The sequence below is a fragment of the Myotis brandtii genome, unplaced genomic scaffold, assembly GCF_000412655.1.
Source record: "Myotis brandtii unplaced genomic scaffold, ASM41265v1 scaffold266, whole genome shotgun sequence".
NCBI classification, from domain to species: Eukaryota; Metazoa; Chordata; class Mammalia; order Chiroptera; family Vespertilionidae; genus Myotis; species Myotis brandtii.
Window position 1 is genome coordinate 8707314 of NW_005360124.1, and position 17144 is coordinate 8724457.

General features: G+C 43.3%; 1 protein-coding gene across 5 annotated transcripts in view; it reads left to right on the forward strand.

The window, feature by feature from the left end:
* TRPM6 (transient receptor potential cation channel, subfamily M, member 6) overlaps positions 1-17144 on the forward strand; it is a 145636-nt gene that overhangs the window by 5702 nt on the left and 122790 nt on the right. For 2 of the 5 annotated variants that reach the window (XM_014541275.1, XM_014541276.1), the window contains exon 1: positions 16575-17138. The exons of 1 other annotated variant lie outside the window; for it this stretch is intronic. In XM_014541275.1, the coding sequence (XP_014396761.1) occupies positions 17106-17138 (33 nt within the window). In that variant the 5' untranslated portion in view covers positions 16575-17105. Of the gene's footprint in view, positions 1-16574; positions 17139-17144 lie in introns of those variants that run through there. 2 more of the 5 variants (XM_005868307.2, XM_014541273.1) reach the window with 1 other exon arrangement.

Below are 17144 nucleotides of genomic sequence, written 5' to 3' on the forward strand. Positions count from 1 at the left end.
GAAAAGAGAACCTATGTAATACTTTCAACAATAAAGATTTTTTTAAAAAAAGACTTGTATCAGAATATCTAATGTTGGGGTGCAAGCATCAGTACTTTGAGGCTCCCAGATATATTGTATTATTGCCAAGTTTGAGAAATATCAGGGAGGATTTAGAATAGTTTTAAAGTACCTGGAACTGCCCAGCCATTGTGGCTCAATGGTTGAGTGTTGACCTATGAACCAGGAGGTCACAGTTTGATTCCTGGTCTGGGAACATGCCTGGGTTGCAGGCTCCACTACCAGTAGGGGGTGTGCAGGAGGCAGCCAATCAATGATTCTCTCACATCATTGATCTCTCTCTCTCTCTCTCTCTCTCTCTCTCTTCTTCGCTGACATCAATAAAAATATATTTCAAAATAAATAAAGTACCTGAAACTATGCCTTGGATATAGTAAATCCTCAATAAATAGCTGATAATTTAATTTAAAGGAGGACAAGAATATGACTGTTACAGAAAAAATCAGAGAAGAACCAAGCAACGCTTAGAGAGATGGAGTTACATTTATTACGCGCGGGCCCAGAGGAAAATGTCTCTCAAATTCTGGGTGAAATCACACAGGAAGTTTCCTGTATTTATACTATCTTACCCTCTTTGTCTCCCCAATATGGGGTTTTTCCGGTTTCCTTTGCAAGTTCTTAAAGAGCCCTATGTGCTGGCGCTTTGAGACCTCGACCAAAGGCTTGGCCTGACGCCAGCACTGATAACTTCGTCTGGGGAAGGTTTAATGGCCTCTCTGAAATGGGAGTAGTCTTATTTTCCTTATTATTTAAGCCAGCAAGCATTTACAGAAGCCAGAAATAGCAGGGTTAAAATTTCAAACAGCAGTTTTTATATAAGATGGATGCTTCAACTGGGCCAAGGGTTGAGGGTGGCGGGGTGTATATGTGGACTATCTACTGTGTGCTAGGTATCATGTTCAGTTCTCAATATACGTATCTCATTTGATCGTCTTAGTCAGGACTTAGAAAAAAACACCTCCATTTACAGTGAGGAAATATTCAAAAAAGCTAATGTAACTTACCAAATGGTCAACCAGAATAAAACAGGTTTTATGGGTTTCAAATTACATACCATTTCACAATACCACAGTTGCAGATGTCAGAGGTGGTTTAAATGTAAACTCAGATGTTGGGTGTAGCAACTACATTTACCTAACTAAAGAAGAGAGTATGGACCAGGCATGAAGGCATTCCTGACAAATGACAAAAGTGGTGTCATCTACAGCACAGGTTGGCAAACTAGGCCCCACGGGCCAAATCCAGCCCACTATGTTTTTATAAATAAAAATTTTATTGGAACACAGCTACAGTAATTTGTTTACATCTTGTCTGCACCTGCTTTTGCACTACAATGCCAGAGTTGAGCAGTTAAGACAGATACCATCCTATATAATAGAAGCCTAATATGCTGTCTGGTCGGCCATTCAACCAATCAAAGTGTAATAAGCTAATGATATGCTAAGACCACATAACCGCTCACTATGACATGCACTGACCACCAGGGGGCAAATGCTCTGACTGGTAGGTTAGCTTGCTGCTGGGGTCTGGCCTATCAGTACTGAGCGAAATGGGCTGGACACACACTGGAGCCCTCTTGCAGTTCCTCCCTGGCTGGCCAACCTCCCATGTCCCTCACTGGCCCCAATTGTGCACCAGTGGGGTCCCATGGCCTGGCCTGTGCCCTCTCGCAATCCAGGATCCCTCAGGGGATATCGAAGAGCCGATTTCAGCCCAATCCCGCAGGCCAGGCTGAGGGACCCACTGGTGCATGAATTCTTGCACCAGGCCTCTATTATGGCTTATAAAGCCTAAAATATTTATCAGCTAGCACTTCACAGAAAATGTTTGTCCACCTGTGACCTAGAGTTCATGTTTTTATGTGATCAGCAGTTCTGAGAAGGGATGAGATTGCCATTATTATTCCAGGATTGATGATAATCCTAGTGGCTTATCAGGACTATTCTTTAAGCATCAACACATTCAATCAATCAATCAATCAATCAATCAATCAATTATTTATTGAGCATCTACAAAGTGCCAGACCCTCTGAGCTCAGTTGAAGTACAGTGCAATAAATACTACAGTGAAAAATAGGATACCAAATATGATGGCTTCTCTCTCTGCCTCTAGGCTACATGCCTCTAGGGCAGTTTGGTTCTGTTTTTGCTTATCATTGTGGGCTCATTTCCTAGCAGAGAGCCTAGTAGGCAGCAGGGGATCATGAAACAGTTAATGAATTAACTAATTAGTGTTCAATTAATGTGATAGGGGTAATCATAGGATACCTGGAGGACATATCCAACCCAAACTCTGATGGGATGAGGTAAGATTATGAAGCTGAAGAAGTGGAAGAAGTAGAAGGAGAAAAGGCTGCACGTGGGGATACCAGCAAAAAGGGAGGAGCTGTAGTAAGAACTCAATGGACCCGCCTTGGACAAGGTCTACCACTGTGGGACTGGAAAAAGAGAACTGTGATCCTGAGCAGTATTTGGTGGGAGATTTGATGTGCTATAGTTTATACTTAAATCCACTGAGTTTACAATAATTTTTTTTTAGAAAAATATGTTTAGTTTCTGATTCAAAATCCTCTAGAAGCTTCCTGCTCTATAATGAATTATCTGCTGATTCAATCTTACTGCCCTTAACTTCCTTACCTCAGTTCCCACTGTATGATTACTTGTAGAACTAATAGTAAATGAGCATCAAAAAATGAAAGTGTATACTATGTAATGGCTACATGATCTGAGAATGCAGATGTGGTACAGCTACTTAAAGAGGGGAGGGAAGAAAAGAGGGGGGAAGTTGTGATACCACATGCAAACGTTTTTCAAATGGTTTCCAGAAATCATAATGATTGGTAGTATTGGACTTGTTTTCTGTGACTGTTGTGTCTTCCTGTGGGATAAAGCAAATGACTAATTAATAGATAAATCTATTGTTTCTGTCCATGAGAACCAGGATTCTTCAGGGAGTTGAGAGAATCAAATTTAATATAAAAGAAGTAAATTAAAATATTTAAACCTGAATTTGAATTGGAAATTTATGTATAAACTCAGAAGATATTTTATCTCTCTACCGAAAAACTCTAGAAATAATGACCAACCAAGCACTCATGGCACCCAGACTGGTCTTTTTCTAGACCATTTCCAATAAAAAAAAACAAGGACTTCTTGGAGAAATACGTAGCTAATTCTAGTTTTAGATCAGGAAATTATTTAATAAAACCCTGGGATATCTTTCCATATTAGATTACAAATAAACTGTTAAAGACTCCTAGGATTATCTCAAATAACTCAGGAGACAATTTGAAGAAGCCCCCACCTATCAAATATGGGACAAATTGAGCTTCAATAACAATAAGAATTGCAATGGATCGTAAATTAGTTATCTATTGCTGTGTAAAACTTTCTCCCAAAGCCTCACTTAAACCCAGACACTTACTATAGCGCACAGTTTCACAGAGGCAGGAATGCCAGGACAGCTTAACTTGTGGTTCTGATGAGATTGCAGTCAGGCTGTTTGTTTACTGGGGATTTGTTCCTTTGAATCTGGGCGTGGAAGATCCACTTGGAAACTCACGTGGCTGTTGGCAGGACTTCCTCACCCCGTGGGCCTCACCACGAGGCTACTTACAACGTGGCTTCGCCCAAAGTGGTGTAAAGAGACTGTGAGAGCAGTCCAGTGAGCACCAAAGATGGAAGCTGCAGACTTTTTATAACCTAATCTCAGAAGTGACATACCATCACTTCTGCTGTAGTTTATTCGTGACACAGGCCTAACCCTTGAACAATGTGGAAGGAAAGGCAGGAATCATAAGGGGCCATCTTGGCACCTACTGTCTGAAACCCATCAGATATGCTTAAATCTATGGAGTTCACACACACAAAAAATTTTTTTTTTAAATCATCAAACTGGTTGGCCTCCTTTTGTAGGTGACAGAACCATGTTATCTTGAAAACTGAGGAAATAAAGGAAAGAAGCTTTTCCTATATGACCTGTAGCACTGGGAACCAAAGACTAGATGAGAGGAAGATTTTTTTAAATAAAATTATTTCAGCTAATGAAGTAAAGTGATAGGATTGGATTATTACCATACTGCAACCCCCAGTAAATTAATGAATCTAGACATCGAACATGAAATGCTGCTGTCACTGAAGAACCGAAACCAGACATTATGTGTCATCTGATGAAAGAACACATCACCACCAAGATCCTGCCACAGGAACATAACCTGAGTCTGGTCAAGTCTCTGGATTTAGCTGTCAGTTTGTTGAAAAAGCGATGGGAGGTACATGTTGAACTAGATATACTGTGAGTGTGCAATCAGCAAAATCCAGTCTGGGGGAAATTCTATAAGCCAAATGGCCTGGGTTATTCCATAGAAAACGTGTAAGAAAAGGAGGGGGAACCTGTACATTACAGGAGACATAAAAGACCTTTTCTTTTCTTTTTTTTTAACGGGCAAGACTGCTGCAGCTAGGAACCCAACTATGTTGATAAAATTATAAAGAAATGCAAAGAAGTTATCAAAGCCACCTTAATGGAGGGAAATGATTAGTATAAATGTCAAGATTAGTGGTTACTTTGTAGGAGGGAACAGGACTGTGAGAGGCTTTTGAGTGGCTGGCAAAGTTTTATTTCTTGATCTGGTAGGCAGTTATGAGAGCATTTACCTTATAATAATTCACTAAGACATTCATTTGTGTAGGTTTTCTAAGACTATGCTCTATTAAATCAGTGGATATGTTTCTAATTTCTCAATGTGGAGATACTGTTCATATTGATTTGAAGGTAACATTTTTCATGGAATTTAAAATGTACCTGTTCTCTTTTTCACCCAAGTTTTCAGCTTAAACAAACCTGCTCACCCCTTGATTCAGATAAGATTAACTGGGGGAAAGGTGGATTCCAGGGTTAGCAGAGTGCTTCTTCAGCATTTCCCTGAATGAACTCAAAGAGGTATTTTATGACAAGTGTTAAAACAACACACCTCTGATTAACCTTTGTGCTTCTAGGTCAATAGCCACCTGTTCACGGTAATAACTAGTATTAAAGCGGATAGATGTACAGTCTTCTATAGCCTTTAAACTCTAATCACGGGGTAGTAAATGTTTTCTGGACACTAAATTATAGTATGCTAAAAACAACAAACTTGATCAAGTGTTGTAACTATCTCCTTATTTCCTTTCACGTTTCTCACTTTTTCAGTCGCTGAAGTAGTGTTTATTGAGTACCTACCACGCAGTTAGTGGGGCAGTGCCATGAGGTACCAAGATAGGAGGTACAAAGACAGAGAGAGCTTACACTCATGCTGGGGATTCACGAGCTATACACATATGAGAAACAGCTAGCGAACACAACAGCATTATACAGTCTGTGTGTTTAAGTCACAGTGTATGTAAGCATATATAAATATATAGAATACACACGTATGCTAAGCATATATAAATATATAGAATACACACGTATGCTAAGTGGTATGGCATAGATAATCAGAAAACAGGCAAGATACAGTATGAAAACTCTGCAGGAACAATTAGCCAAAGCAGTTGTCTGGTTGTCAGGTAGACCTTGGTGCTGCAATAAGTTCAGGAGCTGGGTTTTTCTGTTGCTTTTGAATTAATTATAGATTCACACAAAAGGTAGCAAAAATAGTAAAAAGCGGTCCCATGTACCCTTCCCCCAGCGTCCCCCAATGGTAACATATTATGTAACTATAACACAGTAGCAAAACCAGCATATTGACTTTGGGATAATCTCTAGATCTTTTTCAGATTTCACCAGCTTTATAGGCACACAGGGAGCTGAGCTTTGAGAAATGAGACCAATAGACAAGAGGAATGAGGAAAAACTAGAGATAAGCAAAGCCTCAGAGGGCAGTGACTTAGAATTGTCCTCTTTCCTTGCTCTTCCAACTCAGAGCCATTCCACATCGTCCTATGTAAATCAACCACACTGCCCTCCTCCCCGGGGCTGGCTTGTTGCCACCACCTCTTCAGAAATGTTAACCAAGCACTTCCTCCTGTTCTCTTAGACCTTCTAATTCTGCATTCTTTCTCTCCCTCACTCTCTGCTCTCTGCCTCCTGTCCCTCATATTCTCTCTCTCTCTCTCTCTCTCTCTCTCTCTCTCTCTCTCTCTCTCTCTTTCTCCCTCCCCCTCCTCCTTGTACCTTTATGAATTCTCTAAATTCCCTACAACTAGGATGTATTGTTTTTATAATTAGAATGCTTTTGTAATAAAGAGGTGCATGCAATTTTTTGAAGCAGTTCCTAGTATGGTTGGAAGGAGAGGAGGTAGAATATGGAGCCACAGTCATTCCTTTTTAAAAATATGTTTTTATTGCTAACCGGTTTGGCTCAGTGGATAGAGCGCCGGCCTGCGGACTGAAAGGTCCCAGGTTCGATTCTGGTCAAGGGCATGTACCTGGGTTGCGGGCACATCCCCGGTAGGAGGTGTGCAGAAGGTAGCTGATCGATGTTTCTAACTCTCTATCCCTCTCCCTTCCTTTCTGTAAAAAATCAATAAAATATATTTTTAAAAAAATAAAAATGTTTTTATTGATTTTTTAGATAGAGGGGAAGGGAGATTGAGATAGAAACATTGAGAGAGAGCAACATCGATCAGATGCCTCCTGCACTCCCCTACTGGGGATAGAGCCCACAACCCGGGCATGTGCCCTGACCTGGAATCCAACCATGAAGCTCTTGGTGCATAGGACAACGCTCAATCCACTAGCCACACGGGCTGAGCCACAGGCAGTAGTTTTAGAATGGCACAACTGTCAGTATACTGGGTCAGCAGCCAAGGTTCATGCCCGATTATCAACCAGACCACTCATTAAAAAAAAAAAATCTTTATTGTTGAAAGTATTACATATGCCCCCTCTCTTCCCCATCGACCCCCTCCAGCCCGCCCTCCACCCCAGACCCTCACCACCCCACTGTCTGTGTCCATGGGTTATGCATATATGCATACAAGGTCTTTGCCAACTAGATTACTCTTAACGTGGCCCGTTGGCTCCTGTGATTTGTTCCTGTTTTTATCTAGACTGTATCAGTGGGTGATTGAATGGCAGCTGCTATCCAGGTAAACAAATTGTCCCAGGTAAGGCCAACGATGGACTAGGCTCCAGCCAGAATGTCCCCTATTCCTTCTTTGTAGGTTGCAGGGGCCAACACAAGGATACTATAGGAACAGGAGCATTTGGAGATTCTATATATTCAACAGAGCCTAATAGTTATTGGTTCTCTAAAGACAGGACTATTTGATAGAGCATTTCTCTGTTGTAAATAGGCATGCCATTTAGTCAGTCATGGCGGAGGCTGGTCAGTAAACATGTTGTCCATCCACCCTTTGATGGGAAGGGAAGTTCTTACTGTAGCTGGCTGTTCTTTAGTAAGAGGCTCCACCTGCAGGAGCACTGTATACACTGCCAATAACTGATGTTCTATTGGTGCATATCTGATCTCTGCCCCCTCCCATACTTGGGACCAAAATCCAAGGGGTAGTTACTCCTTCACTGTTTTTTTTTTTAAAAAAAATAATTCTTTATTGTTGAAAGTATTTATATATGTCCCCTTTTTCTCCCCATTGACCCCCTCCAGCCCACTCCTGCCCCTGCCCCAGGCCTTCACCACCCCATTGTCTGTGTCCATGGGCCATGCATATATACATACAGGGTCCTTGGTTGATTACCTCCCACACTCCTGCCCTCCCCCACCTTCCCTCGGAGATACTCCTTCGCTGTTTGTACCATAATGCTCAGCCCATTCTTTCTGGGGTTACTGAAACATCTGATTAAAATGGTAAACCCACCTGGGAGGTTCCAAGAACTTTAATCTGTTGGCTAGTATTTTTGCTTTCTCAGCCCCATAGATATCCCAGAATTCCCACAAAAGCTTGTACCTCTTTTACATTTTTTGGTATGGGGTAGGTTTGATCTTTGTCTATAACAGCCTCCAGGACAACATGGTGTTAGGTCGCCGGAGGAACGCACAAGGCACAAGGCACAAGGCACAAGGCCAGAGTGGTGAGGGATTACGAATTGATCATCCGCACACCAGGTGGCTGAGCCTGGATGGCTGCAGCCCCCAGTGAAGGGAGTCAGCGGCTTTTAAAGGACTTTTGGCGGGATTTTTCTGGGTAGAGACTTCTTTATGCATACCTGGAGGGGAGAGAATGGAATGTGTTCACCACAAGTGAAATGTGGAAGGGCAAAGGGAAAGGCCATAGTGAAATGACCTGAAAAGCCAGTTCCTGGGGGAGGGCTATCGGTTCAATTGCTCCATCAAATTTAACACATGGGTCTTACCCAACGATACAATTCCCCAAAACCCCAGACCTTGGATTTTCTGCAGATTTACTGCCCAGCCTCTTGGTTGTAGGTGGTCCAGCAGAGCCTGCAAGGTTTTCTGTGGCAGAGGCAAACATTTATGGGTGAACATTGTGTCATCAATATAATGAGCCCATTTCACAGAGGTCAGGAAGGAAAACAGTGACAGGTGGGTGCTCTTGGAAGGTATACCCCAAGTGGGAATCACATTAAAAAAAATTGTGTTCAAATTTTTATTTCTAATTTTCTCAGCATAGATTTATATTTTTGAATTTTTAAAAATGTATCTTCATTTTTGAAAGTATTACAGATGTCTACTCCCCCCGCCTCCCCATTGACTCCCCTTGACCCTGCACCCACCCCTCCCAGGCCTTCACCATTCTACTGTCTGTGTCCATGGGTTATGCATATATGCACATAAGTTCCCAGGTTAATCATTCCTCCCTCCCCTACCTTCCCTCTGAAATGCATCAGTCTGTTCCGTGCTTCCACGTCTCTGGATCTATTCTGTTCATCAATTTGTGTTGTTCATTAGATTCCACATATGAGTGAGATCATGTGATACTTACCTTTCTCTGACTGGCTTATTTCGCTTAGCATAATACTCTCCAGGTCCATCATGCTGTTGCAAATAGTAAGAGTTCTTTCTTTTTTACAGCTGCATAGTATTCCATAGTATAAATGTACAACAGCTTTTTTTATCCAGTCTTTTGCTGATGTGCACTTGAGCTGTTTCCAATCTTAGCTATTGTAAATTGCACTGCTATGAACGGAGGGGGGGGGGCATTTTCTAAGAGCTTATTTGTGAGGAAGGCTTCAACTCATCCAGAAAATAGACATAAAACTACAAGAACATTTGATAAGCCACACCGAATGGCAGTTGAAGGAAGTGCACTATAGTACATGAAGGAAGGCACAGACTGAAAACGGGCTTGCTAAGGTGCCTGGAGGAACCAGGATGCTGTTTTAGGTTTCCCATAGTTCTAATCGGTGACCTCTTGGTGCATGGGTTGACGCTCCACCACCTGAGCCACACCAGCCGGGCAAGACATACCTGTTTTAAACTTAAACGAGTTGTTCAGATTACATTTGTTCCTCTTTTTTTTTTCCCCCATAACTCCCCTCCTCCCAGTTCCCACCCCACCCTCCGCCCTCACTCCCCACCCACTGTCCTCATCCATAGGTGCACGATTTTTGTCCAGTTTCTTCCCGCATCTCCCATTCCCCTTTCCCCGCCAAGAATAGTCAGTCCATTCCCTTTCTATGTCCCTGATTCATTATAATCACCAGTTCATTCTGTACATCAGATTATTTATTCACTTGGTTCTTAGATTCACTTGTTGATAGATGCATGTTTGTTGTTCACAATTTGTATCTTTACCTTTTTCTTCTTCCTCTTCTTAAAGGATACCTTTCAGCATTTCGTATAATACTGGTTTAGTGGTGATGAACTCCTTTAGCTTTTCCTTATCTGTGAAGCTCTTTATCTGACCTTCAATTCTGAATGATAGCTTTGCTGGATAAAGTAATCTTGGTTGTAGGTTCTTGGTATTCATCACTTTGAATATTTCTTGCCATTCCCTTCTGGCCTGCCAAGTTTCTGTTGAGAAATCAGCTGACAGTCGTATGGGTATTCCCTTGTAGGTAATTGAGTCTCTTTCTCTTGCTGCTTTTAAGATTCTCTCTTTGTCTTTTGCTCTTGGCATTTTAATTATGATATGTCTTGGTGTGGTCCTCTTTGGATTCCTTTTGTTTGGGGTTCTCTGCGCTTCTTGGACCTGTAAGTCCATTTCTTTCACCAGGTGGGGGAAGTTTTCTGCCATTATTTCTTCAAATAGGTTTTCAATATCTTGCTGTCTCTCATCTTCTGGCACCCCTATTATTCTGATGTTGGTACGCTTGAAGCTGTCCCAGAGGCTCCTTACACTATCTTCGTATTTTCGGATTCTTTTTTCATTTTGCTTTTCCGGTTGGGTGTTTTTTGCTTCTTCGCATTTCAAATCTTTGGCTTGATTCTTGCGCTCCTCTGGTCTGCTATTGGGTGTCTGTATAATATTCTTTATTTCAGTCCGTGTATGCTTAATTTCTAGTTGGTTCTTTATCATAGCATCGAGGGTCTCATTAGTTTTCGTGACTCTCTCCTCAAGTTTATTGACAGCTTCTAGCACATTTTTGCAAGCCCTCAAAATTGCGATTTTTAGCTCTATATCCTCCATTTCTGTCATGTTTTTTTGTCTCCGCATTTTTTATGCTTTCTTGGTGCACCCCCTAGTGGTCTTTGTGCGCAGTCTTGTTCTAGTTGAGCCTTGATTGTTGTAGTTAATACTAGAGGGATTTGACCACCAGGCCGACTGGCTGTGTGAATCAGCTGTGTCTGCCGCGGAAAACTTCTGTCCTCTGGGGAGGTGCTAATCTAGCCTTTGCCTGAGGCGATCTGGCAAATGGCTCTGCGCAGGGCTTGGGCGGGGCGGGCTCAACAGGGCGGGCGGAGGGAGCCGTTATGGTGCCCTCAGTCCTGTTCCCAGAGGCTCTGCTTCTCAGAACCCCCGGAACCGCTGCAAACCTCGGAGGGAAAGCTGCCTTCCAACTGATGCCAGACACTCCCGCTTCTCCCGTTTGGGTCCGAGTCCCCAGCGATTCGCCCGTATCTGGAGCTCAGAGTCTGAGACTCCCCCCTGACCGAAAACGACAACCGCGCTCTCAGCCACCAGCCCGCTTTGCGCGCGCACCTCCGCACCTGAGTATTTTCCACACTGCGCCTCCTCTGAGCCTCGGTGTGCTGTTATTTTTCCTTCTAGTTGAAGAGTCTCTCCTCAGCCAGCCTTCCTGCGGTTCTGGGTGATGTCCGTTCCGTCTTTTAGTTGTAATTTTGAAGTGGTTGTTTGCGGCAGCAGTCTCTGGTGTTTACCTATGCCGCCATCTTGGTCTCTCCCCTCAAACGAGTTTTCATTTACTAGAGATTAATCTTAGATTACGTGAACTTGTAAAGCATTTGATTGAATTTCTGTTAAAATTTTTGAAAATATATATGAGCATTTGTTTGCCAGGCATGGAGAACGTCCAGCCCATGGGCCGTATAAGGCTCTTGAAATCATTTGGTCTGGCCCTGCCAAGGCATTAGGGGCGAGTTCATTAAATGTTTGACCAAATATAGCAGCTAACTTTTAAGTTAATAATTTTGTATGGCCCTTGAATGATGTTATAAATATCCTATTGGTTCTTGGCAGAAAAAAGATTCATCTCTGGTTTAGGCCAATTAGAGCTGTTTTTGTTTTCTTTACAAATTAGCAAACCATCCAGAGGTAGAAAACACCACACAAATACAACTTATATAGACACAGTGAACATACTAACAGATGCAAACAGAGACCTCATGGCTTCCAAAAGAGAAGTGGGAAAAGTTCAAATGACCTTTCCTTCTTTTCTTTGCCCCTGAGTTTTGAGTCGTCCCCGTAGTTCAGTCTTTTTTTTTTTTTAATTCATTTTTATTGATTTCAGACCAGAAGGGAGAGGGAGAGAGAGAGAGATAGAAACATCAATGATGAAAGAGAATCATTGATCGGCTGCCTCCTGCCCGCCCCCTGTTGGGGATTGAGCCAGAAACCTGAGCATGGGCCCTTGACCGGAATTGAACCTGGGACCCTTCAGTCCACAGTCCAATGCTCTATCCACCAGCTAGGGCCAGACACAATCTTGAGACAGGTTCGTTTCCCCCAGATCTGCAATAGATTGCCTGACATCATAGATGTCTTGTCCTGTTGTAGGCAGTGGAAATGGCTCTGAGTGTTAGACTGGTAGGGTCACAATGGACCTTGGTTCAGCAATCTCAGTACTTGAATTCTGGCTAGGAAAGAATTCAGAGTCAAGACTCAAACTCTAAGAGAACATTTATTTGTAAAATCACAGGTAGAAGTAATCTGTAGAAAAAGTGGGCTTAGGAAACTGGTTACAGAGGTAAAGGAAGGGCCCTTGGAGCTTGGGAATGAGGAAGCTAATGGTAAAGCCCCGGGGGCGGGGGTGGGGGGGGAGAAAAAGGTGCTGGTATGCTCCCTGGAGAGTACACTGGGTCCTCTATGCTAAGGGTTTTAAGGGTGGAGATTTTAGGGGAGGCCCCAGGGGAAGATCTCCATAGAACATTCAGCAGTTTTCCTGGTGTGTCCTTTCAGGGTTGTGGTCTCCACTGACTGATTGGCCAGCACCAGGGAGGGGGTCATTATTCAATGCAACTGGTCCTGAGGTCAGCTGTGGCTGGTTTTGTTGCTTATCTGGGCCTGGAGCGGAAATACAACTGAGGCCTAGATGTTATTTCTAGGGAGGAAGGGTCAGAGGATCTAAACCATATGATCAGCGATATGCTAGGGAAGGAAAGGTCACCCAGGGAGCAAGGTCCCACCCTACAGTTGTCCTTTGCTGGGCACCCAGGGCTTTCTGCCCTGGTGACCTTCTATACCTGGTCCATCATCCTTGCTCTGCTCATGTCTGTCTAACTGCCTACCACAGCCCCGCTATAGGACTTAGCATGGAGATAGGTGTATACTAGGGACTTTCTGCAGAATCTTTGCTTTCATTCCTGCTGTAAAAGTGGCCCCAGAGCACAGAACGCCTGGCACATGCCCATCTCTCTAAGAATTTGCTGTACTCCTTCTATAGATTTCCAAGGATCCACTTGCCTATGAAGAGCTCCCTCATTTGGCTAGGCCAGTGGTTCTCAACCTTCCTAATGCCGCGACCCTTTAATACAGTTCCTCATGTTGTGGTGACCCCCAATTTCATTGTTACAATTTGAACATAATTAAAGCATAGTGATTAATCACAAAAACAATATGTAATTATATATGTGTTTTCCGATGGTCTTAGGCGACCCCTGTGAAAGGTCGTTCGACCCCCAAAGGGGTCTCGACCCACAGGTTGAGAACCGCTGGGCTAGGCCTTCCTGCAGGACAGAATGCTCTCTAGGGCACCATGCAGCCACTGCCAAAGGGCAGAGTGAGCAGTAATGTTACTCATTTTTTTCCTGCTTTCTGCGCCGTTAGAGAAATTCCATCTCCCCTTGTGTCCCAAAGCTACACTAGCCAGGCAGAAATACCCTCTCTGGTCTTTTGCTGAGATTTGGCCCAACCTGGCTTAGTCACAAGCCATGGACTTTAAGTCGTGGCAGCCTGCGCCCTGCGTTTGGCAAAGCTACAAGCTAAAGCTGTTTTGCTCTTCAACTCCAGCAGCCCGTCCTGATGCTAACAGAGTTGTAGGTACTCTAATATCTTTTTCTAGTTTCAGTTCTTTCTTTAATTTTCTAATCCTGGCTTCTGCCTCTAGCTGGACTTCAGTTGCCAGCCAATTGCCCATAAGAGGGGCCCGCCCACAGTTGCGGCCTTGTGGTTTCCTTCCTTGCCACAGTATGTAATTTGTAGTTCCTCAAACGCTCAAGACCAGCCAGTGTTTTCAGGGCTTCCCTGCACTCATGCGGCAGTCCACACACATCTAGCACACGGGCCACTGCTCGCCACATAGAAGTAGATGGTTAACCAGGGATTTCTCCCATGGATGTCTCTTCCCCATGGTCCATTTCTTCAATCTCCTGGTTTGCTCTCCTTCAAAACTAATCATACTGGATTAGTTTATCCTAATGACCTCATTTAAATTTGATTGCCTCTGTAAAGAACCTGTTTCCAAATAAAGTCACATTCTGAAGTACTGGGATTATTACACCAACATATCTTTTGGGGGGGGACACAACTGAACTAATAACAAGGATGGTAGAAACTTGACAAGAGCACCATAAAAGAAGATGGACAGTTAGTGGGCACTGTCTTCCTAGTACACATCATGATCAGGAGGCAATTCTACTATAGGCTTTTATAAGTTAAATGGGTAATGGGAGAAAAACAAAATGCAGGGTCATGAGAGTAGAGACTTTTAATTTGGGGGATTGTGAGAGTCCAAGATCCCTCCTTCCAGGTGGGCAATGAAAATTGGACGTTGGTGGCAGAGGGTTCTTCAGGTGACAGTTAACTAGAGCATATTAAGCTGTGGGATGCCATATCTGGGAGTTGTCACAAATAGACCGACCATGAAAAGAATTGATTTTAGAGAGAGGAAGGGAGAGAAAGAGAGAGAGAGAAACACTGATGTAGGAGAGAAACATCCATCGGTTGCCTCCCACATGCGCCCTGACTGGGAATTGAACCCACCACCTTTTGGTGTACAGGACACTCCAAACAACCGAGCACACCGGCCAGGGCTAGACTGGCTCTTGTTTAGCACATTAATTGATAACTCTCTGTTATAAGACCTGACTTCAGAATACTACCACCTTTATTTTGTTTTCTTTATGCTTCTGAAAGGAAGTGGTTACCCCTCAAAGTGAGGACCATGAACCAGACATGATAATATACCCTGATGGACTGGGCGAGAAGTTTCCCATGGTGCCCTTTCTTCTTGGTGGAAAAATAAAATAGAGCTATTTATTTCTCATTTTTTTCTCTTTGGGCTATCCAGAGAAGTTTGGAAGCGTTACTGTGCAAAAGCCCAACAACCCTCACCCCTTGCCCAAATAAAGGAAACTGAACCAAAACCAAATCCAAGCTTGAAACAATTTTCTTCAGGAGAAGAATGCATATATTAGAAACTACCCCTTAGTAGCCTCCAATTACTGGGACTCAAGATCTTTACAAATTAAAAAAAAAAATTCTTCTGTTATGCCCATTTTTTGTCCACTGAAACATCAGCTGTTCCTCTCCATTTTGAAATCATTAGATTGACCTTAACAGTTGGAGCAGTATTTTAAAACCATATTAGATCAGGAATAAAACATTTACAATATCCAGGGCAAACTAAGGGGTTCTGACAAAGAAAACAGGAGAAAAGAATGGGAAGAGGAAGGAAGGGCTAGGGAGGGCAACCAATGAAAAAATAAAGCACTGTTTATGTTGAGGAGTGTTACCAGTGGTGTCCCAGGTACTGTTTCATTTTTTATTGTTCCTCCTCCTACAAACTTGAACTCCTTACATGCTGGACAATGTCTTATTCATCTTTGTTTTCCCAGCACCCAGCAGGATACTTGACAAACAGTCTGTGTTCAGGAAATATTTGTTGGTCTGAATCAAATCACACTGGACTACTAATGAACATTCTAAAATGTAAATTTCATAGCTAGCCTCTGGGCATAGGTATATTTATGGCCAGAGACTTTTAAAAACAAGCTTTTAAATTAACTGATGAGATTGTGAAAAATAGAGATTTCTGGGTCCCACCTAGAAATTCCAATCCAGATGGTCTGGGTGGGGCCTGGGAATCAGCACTTACAACCAATGCCTCAGGTGTTTTTGATACAGCTGGGGAATCAAAGGCAGCTTGTAAACTAACACATCAGATGCTTTAAGCCCTGGGCTTGTCCTATTATTTTAAACACTTTCCCTTAAGCTTGATTTGAAAAGAATATGGTATATGACCGTCCTAACATGTAAATTTACCAAAGAGATTCAAGTAGGAGATGGCAGTCACAGTGCACAAGACACTTGTTCCAAATGTTTGGTCTTCTTGGTGGGTCTGCAGATTTCTGAGAGCTCCCAGTCTCCAGCGCTGTGAGAGACCTGACAAAGCAGGGAAGATGTATGGAGGTGAACACCAATCAAGAGGTGCTTACTTGCCTTAGGGGGTTTTCTAAACCTTTTAACTGCTTACAAACCATTATCATTTTGAAGGAGGCAAGTCCAGAGAGGAGACAAGATTAAATATGTTAATAGAAAAAAAAAACCAACAACAAAATGTTAATACACACATTAGACGTTCAAGTTTTCCAATAAAGAAATGTTCATTAAAACCACATTGAGAAATGGGGGGTGGGGGGTGGGGTCCTGTTAACTGTGTCTGCAAATAAATGTGAGCTCACTGGGCAGATATGTAGAATAGACTGCATGGGTAGGTGATCCTAATTTGAAGTCAATTATCAGGGAAGAATAGCTAGCATTGTTAATTACACTTATAATAGTGAGCATCACTTCTGCCAACATACTGGGTGGGACCCATCCACAGTCACTGACTACCTAGCCGGTGTGCTCAGTGGTTAGAGCGTTGGCCCCGCCCTCAGAAGTGTCCAGGTTCGATTCGGGGGTCAAGGGCTCCCGTGGGAGGCAAGGAGTTGGTGTGTCTCTCTCACATCCATGTTTCTCTCTCTCTCCCCTTCCACTCTGTCTGAAAAGCAATGGAAATAATATCCTCATGTGAGGGTAACAAAAAACAAACAAACAAAAGATTACCTAGCCAGAGGAACCCACAAAAATAACAGAAATCACGAAAGCATTTGCATGGTCCCTTATTGATGTCCTTTGTTCAGTATAACCTGAGGAAGGTGAGCCTATTCGTCATCATTCCCAGCGCAGAGATAAGAACTCAGGCCCAGAGGCCACTTTCCACAACCAGTTACCGCCGAGGTAGTCCAGTTGCGTGGCCGCATCCCCTCGGTCCTCCCTCACCACGGACTCAGCGAGCACAAGGCAAAACCATAAGATAAACCTGGGATGAGAGTCAACGTTCCATTCGACCCACCCGATCTTCCTTCGATGTAGATAAGGTCGGAATCACCTCCTCTCCACAAGAGGTAACCGCGACCACAAGGTATTGTGACAAAAGTACTGGGCTGGAGAAGGCAGCGCGCGGAGGTGGAGCCCAGGTCTGACTCCACAAGTCGCAGACCCAGCTCAGGCTTCGGTGGAGGTGGCCGCAAGTCCGCGATGAGAGCCCGACCTGCCGCGGGGAGCTCGCAGGTACGC